General features: G+C 52.8%; 9 protein-coding genes across 9 annotated transcripts; 5 read left to right on the top strand and 4 right to left on the bottom strand.

Moving 5' to 3' along the window:
• Window positions 1–292: 292 nt before the first annotated feature.
• On the bottom strand, window positions 293–1861 carry A1O5_06768 (uncharacterized protein; the record flags this gene model as incomplete). Its single annotated transcript, XM_007747359.1, has 1 exon — window positions 293–1861. One exon carries the CDS (start codon window positions 1859–1861, stop codon window positions 293–295), a length of 1569 nt encoding a protein of 522 aa, XP_007745549.1.
• A 491-nt stretch (window positions 1862–2352) lies between these two features.
• On the top strand, window positions 2353–2994 carry A1O5_06767 (uncharacterized protein; the record flags this gene model as incomplete). The annotated part of the gene is made up of 1 exon (XM_007747358.1): window positions 2353–2994. The coding sequence occupies one exon, from the start codon at window positions 2353–2355 to the stop codon at window positions 2992–2994; it is 642 nt and encodes a 213-aa protein (XP_007745548.1).
• Window positions 2995–3485: 491 nt separating this feature from the next.
• A1O5_06766 (uncharacterized protein) lies at window positions 3486–4277 on the top strand (the record flags this gene model as incomplete). Its single annotated transcript, XM_007747357.1, has 1 exon — window positions 3486–4277. The coding sequence occupies one exon, from the start codon at window positions 3486–3488 to the stop codon at window positions 4275–4277; it is 792 nt and encodes a 263-aa protein (XP_007745547.1).
• A 373-nt stretch (window positions 4278–4650) lies between these two features.
• A1O5_06765 (uncharacterized protein) lies at window positions 4651–6585 on the top strand (the record flags this gene model as incomplete). The annotated part of the gene is made up of 2 exons (XM_007747356.1): window positions 4651–4733; window positions 4812–6585. The coding sequence occupies 2 exons, from the start codon at window positions 4651–4653 to the stop codon at window positions 6583–6585; spliced, it is 1857 nt and encodes a 618-aa protein (XP_007745546.1).
• Window positions 6586–7308: 723 nt separating this feature from the next.
• Window positions 7309–8112, top strand: A1O5_06764 (uncharacterized protein; the record flags this gene model as incomplete). The annotated part of the gene is made up of 1 exon (XM_007747355.1): window positions 7309–8112. The coding sequence occupies one exon, from the start codon at window positions 7309–7311 to the stop codon at window positions 8110–8112; it is 804 nt and encodes a 267-aa protein (XP_007745545.1).
• A 169-nt stretch (window positions 8113–8281) lies between these two features.
• On the bottom strand, window positions 8282–9829 carry A1O5_06763 (uncharacterized protein; the record flags this gene model as incomplete). Its single annotated transcript, XM_007747354.1, has 1 exon — window positions 8282–9829. The coding sequence occupies one exon, from the start codon at window positions 9827–9829 to the stop codon at window positions 8282–8284; it is 1548 nt and encodes a 515-aa protein (XP_007745544.1).
• Window positions 9830–13238: 3409 nt separating this feature from the next.
• On the bottom strand, window positions 13239–14052 carry A1O5_06762 (dolichol-phosphate mannosyltransferase; the record flags this gene model as incomplete). Its single annotated transcript, XM_007747353.1, has 2 exons — window positions 13239–13872; window positions 13949–14052. The coding sequence occupies 2 exons, from the start codon at window positions 14050–14052 to the stop codon at window positions 13239–13241; spliced, it is 738 nt and encodes a 245-aa protein (XP_007745543.1).
• Window positions 14053–14346: 294 nt separating this feature from the next.
• On the top strand, window positions 14347–15747 carry A1O5_06761 (uncharacterized protein; the record flags this gene model as incomplete). The annotated part of the gene is made up of 1 exon (XM_007747352.1): window positions 14347–15747. The coding sequence occupies one exon, from the start codon at window positions 14347–14349 to the stop codon at window positions 15745–15747; it is 1401 nt and encodes a 466-aa protein (XP_007745542.1).
• A 15-nt stretch (window positions 15748–15762) lies between these two features.
• Window positions 15763–16823, bottom strand: A1O5_06760 (uncharacterized protein; the record flags this gene model as incomplete). Its single annotated transcript, XM_007747351.1, has 3 exons — window positions 15763–15924; window positions 15978–16208; window positions 16257–16823. 3 exons carry the CDS (start codon window positions 16821–16823, stop codon window positions 15763–15765), a joined length of 960 nt encoding a protein of 319 aa, XP_007745541.1.
• Between the last annotated feature and the right edge of the window lie 242 nt (window positions 16824–17065).

Genomic DNA, 17065 nt, shown 5'->3' with positions numbered 1-17065 from the left:
GGCTCACTGATCGCCGGTGATGCTTGGGCCAATGAGAATACAGAAGCATATGGGGCGGATCAGAATGCCGAGCTTTGTATAGCCACAATCTGGTCCGGCAGATGGCCACTCATACAACCCAAGAGCATACCGAGCCGTGCGCAATTGCCGCTCAGTCATATCCTAAATTTTGTCTCCAGGATATCGGAAATTTCGGGAAACCCTGCACAAGACATCCTCTCTATCCAACCAAGGTGTCTCGCAGGGTCCGGCCCTTTTATTAAGTATGCGACCGACAGGTCGTTGTCGATCCTTAGGATTTTGGCTTCTTTCTCACCAAGCTGGACAGCAATGTATTGGCGGTTGCTGCAGACGCTCCTAGCGTGCTCTCAACTGTGGTGGTGCCTTTCTCCATTGTGTCCGCCTTCCTCTTTTTGCGGATGCCAGTCAGCATGTTAACTTGGGCTGATGACACAATGTCCGGCACTGGGGGCTGAGCCAAGACCCGGGCGGCACGGCCATGTATGGGACGCCCAAATGAGGCCACCTGTGACAGTTCCAAAGCCTTGTCGATCCAGCTTCTCGTGGACTTTGCAGCGAGGCTTTCACCAGCAAAGTCAGTCTGCAAAAGATGATCCATCAGGGCCTGGTACTCATGAACGTTCATGACAAGCTCGCCCTGCGTGTCCTCGGTCGCGGATAACATTGACTTCTCAGCTAGTGCTGGCGCAGGAGCACCTTGGTTTGCATTTTGAATTTGTTCGAGGGTGTTCGATCCAGACTCGGGCTGTACAGGGGAAGAGGAAGGCGGTGAGCTGGGTTCTGCGATCATTTCGAGGGCCGTAGCAGTCAGCGGGTCTGATTCCGTCACGCCGGTCTCCTGCTGCTGAGAATTGGCAGGGGTAATAAGGCTCAATTGAGTGGGTGTCTTGTTGAGATTCTCTATCTGAACGGTTTGCGCAAGCTCGCCTAGAGCAACGTGTTTAGTCTGACCCCGGGAGAAGACCAACCAAAGAAAACCAACTAGTCTTCCGGCAGAACATTCCTGTCTATAGGACATCATCTCCCAAAACTGATCAAGACTTTTGACACTCCGCCAGTTTCCCTTCTCGTCGACAAAGTCGCCATTCAGGTCATCGAGAAACCGTGCTTTTGGGTCGTCGGGAAGGTGGGGAACCACGTGCCTGGGAGGTATCGATGGATCAGTCACCAAAAGGCTGGCTGGATATGAATTGACCCATTTCGGATCTGAAGACGAATCCGCTCGACTCGATGGCGGGAAAAAAGCCTTGGTTTCGCTCTTGTCGCATCCCGGGACCAAGAGATGGGCAGTAGCCATTGAATCATGCCTAGGATGCCGTAACACTCTATCAAGCACTCGACACCACCACTTGATGAGCTGACGGTCGTCCAAAATGTGTTTTCCCGCATTCTCGGAACTTCCCGGGAAAAGATATTGGTTCTGCGAGCGGGCGAAAAGAGACACGACAACCCTTGAACTGGCCAGACGAGGTTCGAGTAAGAACTCTACAAAGGTAGACGTGATGGCAGCGACGGCAGACGGAGAGCGTTTTTGTTGATTGAGACGTAAAGAGAATCCTGAAGAGTCGGCTTTGGAAACAAACAATGTGACCAGGGACCGGGTTGTGAAGATCAAAATCTCGATGGCGTAGACTAAGACCTCTTCATGGCCATGATGCTCGGGAGAGGACACAACCAGAAAATGTGACTCGCAGAGAGTGGCTTCCTCGTCATGGCCATTTAGAGGCGCGAACAGGGCAGGTGCTGGTGTAGGCGGAGTTGACAAATGATATGCCCGAAGATCCAGACCAAGTGGGAGGACGGCGGCAAGTCGCGACGGGAGAGACAGCTTTTCGGCCATGTCTTCCTACATAGGTGCCTAGGTGTCTAGGTGCCTGGGGTACATGGTGAGGCGCGAATAGAATCTTTGGTAAATGGAATGATGAGCCGAAGATTTGTCAATTTGTGGGCAAGGTTGACAAGGCCAGGCCGGAAAGATGAAGCCGGTGAACAATCAAGGAAAAGGAGAGAATACAGGGTCGAGACGCGCTGTCCCGTCTGGGTCTAGTGCAGTTTTATCAGCCAATAACAACCAGGCTACGCTGAACCCCACAGTCTCAGCCTCACTCCGCGACCCCAACGCATTCTAGCCTCCGGCTTCCCCTCCTCTGCCCTCCTCCAAGACCAGGCTCGCTGTCAATTTGCCTTGTGTCCCACCTTGCCTTCCAGCCTGACATATAAAGTCTGAAGTCGACTGAGCTCTGGAAATTCTCTACCACCGTCCTTGTAAGTGTCTTTGGTGTTTGCTGTGCATTTTCGTCCAGACCTCCTTGCAGAGCGGCGCCATCCACAATGGAACAAAATGCACTAGAGTATAGCGACAACGATATCAATGTAACTCCACAATCTACTGTCCACATCACGCTCTGTCTGAGGGGTGCCACCGGCCTCCTTGCACCAGAAGCCGTGCCGCCTCCACCACTGAGACCGCTTCCATTCAGAACAATATCGAATGCAGTGAGGCCAGTCGAAATGCCGTGCAACGCTGGTGGTCTAAACGCTGTCCGTGAGAACGTTCGGGATGGATTGGCATCGGGGACATTCAGCCGTACAACGCCCTACTGGCCGTCGACACCTCGTCAGCTAGAGATACCTACCTTTATATTTGGACGACCTTCTATGGACCAGACCGTCCCAGAAACTCAGCAACCCCGAGTTCCGGCAGGTGAAAAGCAGTCTGATGTGGTATCGGCTTGTGGTGGTTATGCCACCGACCGCTATGAAGAAGAGTCTGAAACGGAGTATGACGCGGCAACGAAGGCACATTTTAGCCAGCACTTGGGTGTCATCGATTGCAGCAGCGGGTTCCATTCTCAACATCAGAAAGGGCAGGAGGCGGGAAACGCTGCCCTATGGGACTATAACTTGCAACTGCGGTTGCTGGAACAGCAGAACAAGGAACGGTTGATGGCGTACAGGGCGAGCGCTACATAGGCGCAGAAATATACAAAACGGACGCAGGTCGACTAGCTCTTCCCTAAGGGCATATATGACGATTATTCAGGATATGGCACTCGTCCTTTTTCGCTGCGTGAATGACTTGATATGGCAACACCCTCAGGCGCTTGGTTTTTCCATTTCTGCGGTGGAAAATAACACGACGCCGGCAAACCTTCCTTATGTGGCGATGAGTAACGTGAAGGAAAGAACCTTCTCGCCCCTGCGACAACTTCGAGCCCAACCTTTGGAACTTCAAGATCCCACGCACGACTGCTCCATCCAGCCGTACTCTTCACATATCGTCGGTCTAGAGTCCTTCCTCTGGCTCCTCGGGCTACTGTGCCGTAGCTCACGCTTTTGATGCTCCGCGAAATCATTGTTACATGAGTATATCTGCGCTCTGTGGACAGGCCGTGTAACGAACCACCATGCTGTAGCTGACCTCCAGGCCGTTTTCGCTCTCCTACTTTCCTTGCTAATGTATCATGTCTATCACCAGTCCCGAGAAAGAAGAAACGCGCAAAGAGGGCAGTCCTCACAGTGACGAAAATAGAGAAGCGGACAACCATGATTCCTCGCCTGCAAAGCCCATAGACCAAGATCCAGAAGCCCGACATCCCACAGAGACATTGGCAGCCAATCCTCCTCTTCCTACCGAGGAAGAGCCTCCCCCATTGCCCAACGAGGCTCCACCCACTCAGCCAGTCGATGATGGCTGGGCACCGATCTGGGACGACCATGCTCAAGCATTCTATTTCTTCAACCGATTCACAAACGTAGCACAGTGGGAGAATCCGAGAGTACCAGAGGCATCAAGTCAAACCAGTCCACCAGGAGTTGGGAACCACGATAGAATAGTGGGAGAACGGGGACCTCCTGCAAACAGGGTTGGCGGATACGATCCTTCCATTCACGGTGATTACGACCCCAATGCCGATTACGCCAAAGCCTACGAGACCTCGTCGGTGGACACCGCACCCGGTGTTGCTCCAGGCACAAATCCCGCCGATATGTATGCCGCATCAGGCACCTTCAATCGCTTCACGGGGAAATGGCAGCGAGCCGATCTCAATCCAGAGAAATTCACCGACGAGCAAAAGAGCCGACGGCAGATGAATGCCTTCTTCGATGTGGACGCTGCCGCAAACAGTCATGACGGCAGAAGCCTGAGAGCCGAAAGGGCAAGCAAGAAATTGACCAAGGCAGAGCTTAAAGCATTCAAGGAGAAGCGGAGGGAGAAAAAGGAAGAGAAGCGGCGGGCATGGTTGAGGGATTGAACACCGGTTATGGCCAGGCCCAGCATTGCGTGATGGATCAAAGGCACGAGAGCAACAGGACAGCCAGTAGCTTTGCATTATTGTCACTGTTTGTACTTGGTACAGAGCATACTGTGTCTAGATGAGCCTAGGTAGTATTCTACAAGTACAAGTAGTACGATGGCTCACCGCGGTTCAGCAGAAAGCGGGAATTTCGGAACTCGACACGATTTTCTCGAACGAAATTCAAAACCCACCAAGTAAAAATCATGATTCTTGTTGTACCTGGGTAGACTCTCTTTCATCCCCTTGCCTCACGTTCCTTGCTCATTGCTCATTGCTCATTGCTCATTGCTCATTGCTCATTGCTCATTGCGTCCGACATGCGACACTCATGCTCAGAGATCATATCGCGGTGATTTGCATCGCTTGGTACATTTTCATAGCCTGCGTCTGCGCCATTGGTTACGTTTGTCTGTGCGTCTGGCGATTTTGTCGCAAATCCCACCCTCTTTCAATCACCTCCCGCTCTCTTACTGACTGCGGCTTACGTAGGTTTCTCTATTATCGTCAAGCCCCTTCCCGAGGTGCTGTCCTCTCTCCGTCGGCAAAGCAAGACATCCCCAATGTCACCGTCATTCGCCCTTGCAAGGGCGTTGAACCCTACCTCTACGAATGTCTCGCTTCGACGTTCCAACAAGATTACCCTCGGGATAAGATAGCAGTGCATTTCTGTGTCTCGTCGCGATCCGACCCGGCTTACGGAATCATCGAGAAAGTGGTTAATGACCACCGAGGCCACAATGCGCGGGTATTTATCGAAGAGGAAGACGACGGGGTTGCCAATGGAGATGAAGAGGAGAGCAATTATCGCCGGTCTCTGGGTCCTAATCCCAAGATCCGGAATATGAGCAAAGCATACCGCGAGGCAGGGGAGCGGGATCTTGTCTGGATCCTCGACTGTAATATCTGGGTGGGCCAGGGCGTTTGTGCGCGCATGGTTGACAGGTTATGTGGTTCCACGAGAGAAGGACTCCCACCAGCAACACCATATAAACTGGTCCATCATCTCCCCATATCGGTCGATGTGGACGTGGGCTCCGACAAGTCTGATGTACGGGTGGCAGACTCATCGTTCTACAGCAACGCTGCTGCCACAACACCCCAAACTGTCAGCAAATCTCCCATTGGTATCCTGGCTAGATTAAACCCCCTCAAGCAGAGTGCGGGTGGCCGCGTCGAAGAACTCTTCCTCTCCTCCTCCCATGCAAAGATGTACGTTGCCATCAACACCGTGGCCGTCGCGCCCTGCATCCTGGGAAAGTCAACCATGTTCCGCCGGGTGCATCTGGACTATCTCACGTCCCAAAAGGTCATCGAGGAAGTCTGTCGTGACGGGAGCAGCGACCTGAATGGCCAGAATGCAGACAACAAGGATTCGCAGAATACCAAGATTGGCATTGATTATTTCTCGCACAACATCTGCGAAGACCATCTCATCGGCGACCTCCTCTGGAAATCCTCAGTGCCACCTGCCCCTGGTGTTCCACGGAAAATGAGGAACCACGGACTGGTATATGGCGACCTCGCAATCCAACCAATCAACTCAATGTCACTCCAGTCTTACATGTCCCGGCGTGTTCGGTGGTTGAGGGTGAGAAAATTCACGGTGCCGGTCGCGACGCTGGTTGAACCTGGCACGGAGAGCTTTCTCTGCTCGATGATGGGCGCTTGGGGCTTGACAACTTGCAGCGCAACGAAGGGGTGGGCCGGGGAGTCGTGGGGGAGATTTTGGATGTGGTGGTGCGTGAGCATACTCTGCTGGATGGCGGTGGACTGGACCGTATACTTGTTGTTGCACTCGGGTAAGACTGTGGAAACATCCACGTCCACGTTCACATCCACGTCCTCATTTACAAGGTCCAACACAGACTTGGCAACTGGAGCCGAAAACGGAGGAGACGATTATGTCAAGGTACCTGCATTCGCCAGACCACTATCGGCAGCTATACGCTCGCGGCGGAGATTTACAATCTGGCTCCTCGCCTGGCTGGGCCGCGAATCCCTTGCCCTCCCCATTTGGACGTGGGCGATCTGGGGCGGGACGAGCGTGACCTGGCGCGAGCGGCGGTTCTGGGTCGGGTGGGATATGAGAGTGCACGAGATCCGAGACGGGAAGGACGATCGGCGGTGCAGAAATGAGGACGAGGGTGGAAGTCCGATGGAGAAGACTAATGGACGTGCAACGAGTATGACTGTGAATGCGAATATGAATGCGCATGTGAATGGGGCTCTGAGGGAGCGGAAAGCGCGCGATAGTATCGAGTGAGTGAATGGGTGACAGGGTGAGCGAACGACATGGCTGCGCAGATACTGCGTGACCAGCCCAGTCCTTGTTACGAAAAATCGTTCTGAAGAAAATACCCATGTACGAGGCCAGTGAGTGACAGACGGGATAGACAGATAGACGGACAGACAGACACGGAATCGATGATGAGCCGGCTGCGAGACGCAGGATATCACACAACAGTCAGACAGGCCCTAGAGTACATAGGTAGAATTGCCTCTTAATGCTACATAATATGCCATGCCATGCACGAAATCTCCACAAGGCTGAGAAAAACAACCCTGAAGCATCTATCAGCCCCTGCCTTCTCTTCCGCATGGCTTCGTGTTTGATTCATTTATGTGTCTTTGTATCTGTCATAGGCACCCTGGCGTAGGCAGGTACACTCAGTCCATACATACATGTTCTTGGACTCATCTTCCTCGCAAGACAGTTCGGTTCATCCTCCTTCGTTCACTCTCACGTCGCTCTTCTCTTCGAGTTCTAGCTAGGCGCACTGAGGCAGCTGGTGCTATGGAGGATGGGAAGGAACGAACACCACGCGGCCCTTTGATTGACTCTCTTCATATTTCGTTTGTTGGTTCGTTCCTTTACCTCCCTCTGTCTCTCAACTCTCTCATCTCTAACATGCACACATCCACATGTTAAAATCAGAACAGGTGTCTCCGCTCTTTTCTCGCCGTACACATACTCATCCCATCAGTCATGGAGTCAGATTGCCAAAAATCAACCTCTCATTATTACCCGCACATCATCCCATCATTAGAACAGCAGGTCGACGGGGGAGAACGTCAGTTCGACCAGCACAGCTCTGAACATGGTCGTCGCCGCAAGGAATGGGCCGCACCCAAGATTCCCCGCCAACTGGCCAGTGCTACCCTCTCGAGCCACTCTACGGTCAAAACCCTCGCTTTCCACCGTAAGCCGTTTCGTTCAGACATTCTAATCTGGAATGTCAACCCCTCCAGCGAGACATTGGAGTACTTGGCTTCCTGCCCTGGGCGGAAGAGGAACACGCCAGCCGTCACTCTATACTCGGGGACCGACGACACTAGTCCTGTCCTTGGAGCGGCCCATTTTCGCTGCTCTCACCAGACCATATTCGGAATAGGAGATCCTAAGACGGATCCAAATGGCGTGATGTGGGAGCAGATGCAAAGTTCGTCCAGGTGGCTGGGCAGGAGCAAGTTCAAGTTCGAATTCACTGACTGTGGGAAATCGAATGCTGTGGATAGTCGCTCAAGTCTCCCTTGCAGGCGACACCTCTGTTGGCAGAGAACTGTAGATCCTGCAGACGGCGTCGATAACGTTACTGCGAAGGTCTCAGTGAGGAAATACCGGCTGATGGATCAGGTTGATGGGCAAGTCCTGGCTGTGTTCGTGGCGAGCGATCTCAACTCTGTCAGGAAGGGGGGTGAGCTCCGGGTCCTCCAATGGCTGAGTCTGGGTCTCGAGACGGCGGTCATCTTGACTTGCGCCAGCATATCGGAGAGGTTGAGGCGCGACTAGTCAGGTACTTTACTCTTGGATCATTCCTGATCATGTTGAGTTGGCGGAAGATATCCACAAGCCTTCACCGCACGGGCGTCCGTGTGCATGAACAATTCAGTTTTCGAGGTTTGACTGTTGCTTGGAATCCATGCAGCTGGACAAGGCGTACCAAAGGCTGAACAAGTCGTTAGTTGAAGTATAGGAGCTCGCAAAGGTTCCTTACCCATTGCATGTTTGCTTCATGGTGACAGCAAGGCTCTGTTATCCTTGTAGTCACAGTATCGCCGTGAGTCCCGTCTCCTGGCACTTTGTGGTATCTGATCTCGAGGGTTCCGTCTTTTACACGATCAACACTGTCAACCTTGATACGCTGTACCCTCATTAAAGTCTCGCCGTATGCTTCTTCGATTTCAACAACTTTTTTAGCCACGGCATAAGCTACACAGCTATTCCAGTGGCCTTCGACGACCTGCAAGTCTTGTAAGGCCTGCAGCGCGTTCCGGCGGATGTCGCGAACTCGGCATAGTGTAGCGATAAAATACAATGGCGAGATGAAACCCAGGTGCACCTTCAGGACAAGGTTGCTGTCCTCTCCCTTTTCCATCGTAGTATAGCCACTGCGCAGGAAAGTGCGCAGTTGAGCAAACATGATCCGAAAGTCTGCGGCTGCGCGGTTGTAACAGCAGTCGTTATCTGGTGGAAGAGTCTTCAAGATAAGAAGAGCCATGCGGTGGTGAGCAAGCAGCAATAGCTGCCAGTCCTTCAAGAGGGGTTCATCGAGTTCCAGGCTTGCTTTCCAGCGACCAAATGCGCTCGCCCAGTCACCAACGTACTTGCGGACTCCTGGGATCATGGGTCTCGAATGGTGTGGCTTGCCAAGTTCGAGAAGGAGGACCATATACACAGCCTGTTGTAAATGCTTGTTTGCTTGAGCCAGATCTTCAAATATCTCCGGCATGTCTGGTATGGCATAGGTCGCACCTTCTGTTGAGTTGACCTCGGGTCCCGTCTCTTCTCGGAGCGCATAGTTTTCCGACTTGGCCATGAAGCCGCGTATTATGGGCTCAATGAATTCGGCAACTTCTGGAGCAATTGTGACTTGTCTTCTTCGGTTCTCCGATATAATTCGATGGCCAGATTTCAAATGAGTGAGTCCTGCAGCGGATGCGCCCATCAGGAAATCACAGTGGGCGAAAAGGATGCATGAGATCAGAATGATTTCGAGTGGCAAGGCGCTTTGGCTCTGATTAATCTCAGTGATAGCCTTGGTGTAGTAGAGAGTGAAGGTGTGGTTCTGCCAGGGCGTCCGTTTCGTGAGCTCGATCCATTCATGCAGACTGCTCAACGCAGCCAAGCTATGACGGACACAGGCTTGAGTTTGACTGGCTTGAACAACCAAGCGGTTCCAAAAGCTCCATGCCGAGCTAGAGGAGTAGTGGACCAAGGCTTTATCGTCGACGAAGGAGTCCATCATCTCTGCGAAGTAGGAGGAAATCCGAGGAGCAGTGCATTCCACGAAGAACTGGGTGGGTCGATTGAGATCAGGCTCATTGTAGAAATGGATTGGGTTGCCGTTGTTGAACCAAGGGGCGATTTCTTCGGTCAGTGACCGTCCACGGGATGAAGGCTCAAACATCCACGCCTTTGGTTGCGTGTAGCCTTCGCACACTCGGCCGGCTTTGGCACATCGGAGGCATCGTGGGTGTGTTTCGTCGCCTAGGACATCGAGGAACATGAGTTAGCTCTAGGGCAAGATGCAGAGGACGTTAAGAGACGAGGTTACGTGACAAATAGACGCAGTCGAGGCATTGTTGCTAGACTCATCCGGGAGATTCACCAGCATGGAGTTTTGGAACTATAGCAATAGTTGGGCGACACGTACATTTGACCCTCCGATGTCTAGCTTTAGGTTAGCGAGGGTACAGAAAAGAGGGAACAGAGGGTCAGGCAGAGCAAGAAGAGTGGTAGGAGAGGGAGATGGGAAACAGATGAAGAAGCCATTGAGAGACGGGGTCCTGGAGAAGGGGGACGAGGATGGAAGGGAGATTGGCAAGCAAGCAAGCCATAGTACCTCGTACTGCGCTGGGTACTCGGTCCTTACCTGCAAGTTAGGCAGCCGGTGCGCACTTTGTGATGGCTTCGTTTCAATCTCGTCGGTGACCTTTCTCTCTCTCTTTCTTTGGTCTTTTCTCGTGCCCCTTCCGCTCTTCTATCTCCGAGTACTACCAGTGTGGATTCAGCTGGTCTTTGGGCGTCGACAACCTCAGATGCTCTGGACGGTTTGACACCTCGTTCTCTCAGCTGCTCAGCAACCGGCAATGGATGCCTGTCAGCAACCACAAGGGCCCGTGGTACCATCTCGTACACACAGATGTGGACATCTGGGTCAGAGCTGAAGGTTGCTGGAAGCTAATTCAGATCTTGTCGAATCCCTTCAAATCTCTCAGCTAGGAAATGATGTGTTTAGTATAAAAACAGGATAAGAACCCGCTCCACGGCTTCTTAGATAATACAGGACGCTAACTCCTGCATGGGCCCGGGGGCATATCAGGCCGGCTAAAGTGGTGCGGTAAAGGACGACTGGGAGGTAATGAGCCACGAGCAGTCTCTCGAGATCCGAATGGATGGAATACCGCCTATACGCACCTTTTCAACGACGGAATGCGGGTCGAGTTTTATCAAGCCCTGCTCAACCGAGTCGACTTCGGTACTTCTCAGCTATCTCTTTCCGACTGGTAGTCAGGGCCCCATCAGGATTGCGTCCCCGAGCAGCAAAATTGGGGGATGGTGGTGATCTTGCTCCGCCTCCAATTCGGGTTATACGGGCACAAGTTTGACCAGGTAGCGCAAGAGCAGGCGGTGAGGTATAAGCAGGAACAGGAGGCAGCGCAAGACACCATGCCATGATCTCGTGGTTTCGCGCGCACGCACACTCACACACATGGTTGGCCAAGGTATGCAAAGCATCCACGATGCAGAATCCCAGCCGGTCGAGGCTTCGCTTGCACAAACTATTCTGGCCCGGGCTAACACCTCGAGTCAGTTCCCCTTTCCGCCCCCTTGCTGCCGTGCTGGCCACTAGTAGGGCAGGGTTGATTTGCCCCCCCCCATCATCTGGGGAGCACCTGGGTGCTGCAGTGGAATCACAACCCTCTGTCTTCCTGACTGTCCTCACCCGAGCCACGCCCATTGCGACAGTTCCGGGCATTGCATCAACTGGGTTGGAACAAGGATGATTTCGGGCATCGGCCCCGACCTCCCACTATCGAGCGAGGTGGCTCTCAGCCCTAAGGGATCAGAAAGGCATGGCCCCTCCCTGGCTTCCCCTGGCTTCCACTCTATTTCCATGCTAAGTGACTAATCAGCCCTAATTAGTTTGGTAATTGGCTACTATTGTGGTTGTCGATGTCGAGTCAAGACGCTGGCACCGCCGGGGAGCTTTTCTACATGGCCTTCGCCCATGTGGGCAAAGATAGACACCTACCTAGACGAGCCTAAGGTTGTTGTCCAGACTGGGGGAGAGCCCGCAGCACCAGCACTGTCTCCCAATCATGCACTTTGCCGCCCATCTCTCTCTGTGACCCCTTCCAAAACCTTGCAAGTCGCCAAACCATAACGCTACAAAAGAACATTGCGGCAGCTTACAGACAAGCATGGGCTTTAGTTTTCCGGCTCGGCAGTCGTGGTGAATATCTTAATGTGGGCTCTCCAGCCGGGTTGACTATTTGTTAAAGCCGCAACCGTTTTCCGAATCTGTGCATGAGGCCGATGTCGAAGGATGTCCGCCGTACGCATTGCCAATCGTGTCCACATGCCCCTGCTTAAGGGTGTCAGCTCGATAAGATGCAGTGAAGATCAACAAGGAGGAAGTAAATCTAGGATCACGCGTTCGCCCGGGCTCATTGACATCTTCCCATCGATCAATGTGTGAGCTTGTGTGAGCTTACTGCCCGAAATGCTCCTCCTGGGATTAGCAGTCTGTCATGGCGATCGAAACCTGCGCTGGAATTGTTTTCTAGACTCGAACAAAGATCGCTCGAAAGAACCATTGATGTCACGATCCACAACATTGTCGCCATCGTCACTTGAAAGGATGGCTGCAGCCGCCATGCTCTCAGCTCAGGCGGGCATATTACTGCGACCCCAACATTTCGTTCTGTCTAGGCCAGGCATTCCCATGAAAATTGGATTCAGACCGCCAGAAGCGGTCTTCGACGACTGTTGTCACTCTCGCAATCAGGTGATGCTCAGCGATTGACCGCCAGAAGCCTAACATTTCCTGGGGGTCAGCCTCGTCTTGATGTCAGCCTCTCGTCTCAAAGGATAGACAAAAGACCTGGCCACGCGGGACCACGCCAACGAGATGGTGGCGCTTCTCCCAGGGGCGGATGATCAAAGCAGCAGATAGAGGCGGTGCCTCTGGGCAGAGGTGCGCTTCTGGTCGAATGCAGGAGAAGCAGGATTTAGGGCTGACTGCAGGAAGTACGCCGACCACTCTTAACACGATGGCCCTTGCATATCACGTCTCGGAAGCCCGGCTATGTACTCTCCAAACCAATGATGGGAGAAACCAAACCCTCCCGATGAGTTTCTTGCTAGAGGACGGGATGGAGCTGTTTCACGTCAGAATCTCGGCGGCCACAATTTTCTCTATTAGCATATCACATAAGCAAGTCTTGGCGTCCTCGGCGGATGGTGGAGATAATCCCAGGGCGGCACCCACGCTCACAACGAACAATCGTAGACCTCACAGCGATATCACGTATATCTCAAGTCTGTGGGATATGCTCCCTGGGAGAGGGCTTTCTCGTCCTTGAATCACGTGGACTGCTGCAGATTTACCCCGACATTTTAGCTCGGCATTCGGACTCCGAAGGTAATGCTACGAGGATGGTGAGGAATTAATCGTCGAGCAGACCGTCATCCTCCGGGAAACTTGCAATATAGAGCTAGCTGGCAGCATGGTGCCCATACTCACACGTCAGAGTTGGGGGGCGAAATGACGATCATTGGGTTTGCTGTAAGAAAACATTGGTGAATTTAGGTAGACCACTGCGGCATGTTAACATCCCAGGTACCCCGGCTTTTGAACACCGTCGAATGCTTCGTTGGATAAACGCTGCGAGCCCAAGTCCCGAGAAAGACTAGACCGACCACCATAGCCACAGCAAGCCCTTGAGATACTCGACGATCTCCTCTCCGCCGAGTTTACTCTCACCATATAACCGATCCACAAATGTGATGGGGCACTCTTCCACCTTCAGCCCCATGGCCTTTGCCCTCACCATCATCTCCATCTGGAACGTATATCCCTTTGATTGCGTCTTCTCGATCACCTTCACCAGCGCCTCCTTCTTGTACAACCTGAACGAACCAGTCAGGTCGCTCACACCAGGGTTCAGGAGGAAATCGGCAAGGATGTTCGCGCCCTGACTTGTTAGCTTCCTCTTAGCATCCCATCCATACACGCCTCCGATGAGTCCGTTCTTTGACCGGTACCGTGTGCCCGTGACTATGTCCGCACCCGTAGCCTTCTGAATCCTCACAAACTCTGGGATGAACTTGGGGTGGTGCGAGAAGTCGGCGTCCATGATGATCACGTAGTTCCCCGACACAAACTGCAAGCCGTGCACATAGGCAGTTCCCAGGCCTAATTTGCCCGCCCGCGGCTTCAAGATGATATGGTCGGCACCGAAGGATTTTTGGATCTGTTTGGCCCGCTCGAGCGTGCCGTCGGGTGAGGCGTCGTCGACGATGATGATTTCCCAGTTGAGTTTCCTGTAAAAGGATATTGTTAGACATTTTCCTGGCCCCGCTCGTAGAATGGCGCAGGTGGTGAGATCGAGGGACTTACTCCTTTGTGAAGACATCAAAGAGCATCTGTACCAGCACGGGCAGGTTCTGGCGCTCATTGTAAGTGGGAAGAATGACCGAATATTTGTCGCCCTTGGTCCCCATGGTCGTAGACCTTCCTGTGTGTCTTGAAAAATTGTAATGTGGTGCTCTGTCGCAACAACCTCCAGCTGGATTTCGCAGTTGGAGTTTGTACGCGACAGATCATCAATGCGGCGCGACTTCCTTAATACTAGGGGTTCGAATTCCGCCGAGGTTTATCCGGTGCCTGAACTCCGACATCCATGTCTCCTCTGTAATCTTCATCCAGCACTTGTCAACAAAAATCAGGACACAGATCTCAAAGACCAGGGAGAGATGGGTGACCATCGTCAAATGTGAGAGCGCCACGTCTTGGACATGGCTTCAGCACACCACAGCCGTAAGCCGTCAAGTCGAACACTTCCTCGAAGAACCACCAAAGGCCCGCTGGATGCACCAACCGACCTTTTATCTCTATCTGCGACATCCGTGACATCTCCTCAGAACTCTACGGTACCTGGGTCGCCTGGAAAAGAAACCAATGAGGCCATAGCAGTAGCAACGGGTGCAGCCACCCAACGACCTGCAGCACCAAATGTCCAGCAGGAAGCCTCTCCGGCTCCAGGCTTACCTGCATCTGAGGAAAGGGACCTCTCATTCCTCCTCGATGCTTCAATATACCATCCCCTTTCTCAACTCGAAGTCCCTGGCCCCTTCCGAAAACCATTCCTCCCGCCGCCGAACGCAGAAACGCCCCTCAAAGCCTCCATGCAGCAATTAGATTCGCTCCTCTCTCAATGCGACTTTCTCCGGGCCGCCCAGCTAGCGGCTTCGATCTTAGTTTCCGGCACCGTGCGGCCTACAGACGCAAAGTCAATTTTCCGCTTGCTGGAGATTAGGTATTCGTGTCTCGAACTTTCAGGGAATTTGCTGTTTGCTGCACAAGAGGCAAAGGCGTTGGAAGATTTGAGTTCCGGGTTCTACTACGATGAACCAAACCCAGAGAGGGGGGCAGATGATGATCTAGTGGGCGGACAGAAAGTTCCGAGCCATATAATGCCCTTCCCGCTGCGCCTGCAAGCGCTCAGGCTGCAGAGCATCGGTTTCTCGGATCCAAGGAGGGGCGTCTCTACACTTTACGATGTTGGGCTAGAGTGCAGAGAACATTTATCTGCTCTTAGTACATCATCCGAGCAGAGGAGCCTGTGGACAGAGAGGCTTTGTGAAGTGTCAATTCGGGTCGTGAACGCTTTGATTGAGATGGGAGATGTCGATTGCGCTGCCAGAACGCTTGCGGGTATGAAACCCGCAACCGATGAGCATCTGGCACATTGGACATCCAGAATGATTCTGCTGAAAGTCAAGATGGGTGACGTCGCCGGAGCCGAGAGGTTGATTGAATCTGGAAGCCTTGGTCCGCAGGACAAGCTTGTGCTCAAATCTCTTCTCGCGATTGCTGACGGTCGATACGACGATGCCATGAAGGGCCTGTCCGAAAATGGAGCGACCGCCGATCCAGATCTGGCAGCGCTCGTGGAACAGAACCTCGCAGTTGCGTATCTGTATCAGGGTGAGGTTCGGAAGTCCAGGCAGCTTCTGGAAAAGCTCGTCAATGATGGACATTCTTTCCAGACACTGACAATCAACCTTGCCACTGTCTACGATTTGACTTCGGATAGATCGCGCGAATTGAAAACCTCGATGGTCTCGCAAATTGCTAGTCATCGGAGACATCCCGACCGTATGCGCGCGTACGTGAATGCCGACTTCAAGCTATAACGTGGGCACGCAGTTTTATATGCAAACGGACTCCATGGTCCCATGGCGGTAGTCAAAGGCTTTGAGAAGTCCTCTGAGATGGGACAACGCAGCCAAGACAATCAGGACGTGGAAGATCTGGTGTGAACTTCCGAGAGTATCAAATTTGCCCGGATACCAGGCCTCTGGGATTCTTGCCTATGGCGCTCTTCTCAGCACATGGTTACCATCAAACGTGGCTGCGTACTTACCGCATACAAACCAGCGCCCAAAATATACAGAGCTCCCTGCAATACCAGCCACGATAGGCCAATTTGCTTCTCCATATCTCCCAAGCCGAAGGCCCTGAGCCCATCGAAGACCGGAAAGACGGCGGAAATGCCCATGCCAACAAACATCAAAGCTCTGTACTGTCTCCAGGCTGGAGTTCGGAAGCGCGGAAGGATCGATGTTGTGGTACACCCTACGCCAAGGGTGCAGATCTGGAATAGGTCTCAGCAACGCACTAAGGTCGGATGGTTCCTGCTCACCATGATCCAATATATCCATTGCTTCACTGGATGGCACCAAAATCCATAATATACACTGGGGATGAATGAACCGGCAATCAGCACAGATATCCCGGCATAGTCCAGTTGATTCCAGAGTCTGGCAACGCCTGGAGAGTGGTTTGACAGAGTGTGATAGAATGCGCTCATTCCTAAACAAACGGCCGCGCCACCAAAGAAACAGCTCATTGCTATAACGTCGGCCACTGAAGCTTTCTCATAGCGAGGTTCCAGCACGCTGTAGAGAACTGCTGCAAAGGGCAAGCTCAGAGCGGCAGGAACCAAATGCGTCCAAATGTTCACGCTCTCGTTATGCCAGTGCAAAATGCTCTGCAGGGATCTTGCGTAGCTGTAAGACGCACGCCTATAGCTGCCATGGATAAAATGGTTGTCTTGAAGCCAGCGCGGTAAATCGTTCCAATGTATGAGGGTATGCCAAAGATCTTCAGCTTCATCGGATTGTTTGGTTGGGTTCGCTGCTTCAGTCGACTGGGGTATTGTGCTCCCTTCATCTTCAGGCCTATTGTCGTCCAAGTCTTTCGGTGCCATTGTTGCTTCCCGTTTCTGATTTTATTGATGGGTTGCTGGTGGTGATGTGAGAAATTAAATGTTGGGAACGGAATTGTAAGGAGAAACGGTTAAATCTCGGTCCACGAGGCTCGGCCCGCGCCTCCCTATCGGTTATAAAGATTCGAGGCAACGACCAGCATGACGCTCTGGGACCATCGGTCTTTCTCTCTTGTCCCCAGCTCTCGACTAGCAGCAGCGCATGAGGCAGGCTGATGGCGCAG

Source organism: Cladophialophora psammophila (genome assembly GCF_000585535.1).
Source record: "Cladophialophora psammophila CBS 110553 chromosome Unknown aczJe-supercont1.10, whole genome shotgun sequence".
Taxonomy (NCBI): Eukaryota; Fungi; Ascomycota; class Eurotiomycetes; order Chaetothyriales; family Herpotrichiellaceae; genus Cladophialophora; species Cladophialophora psammophila.
Note: the sequence above shows the minus strand (reverse complement) of the source record. Positions and strands in the feature narration are given on the sequence as shown.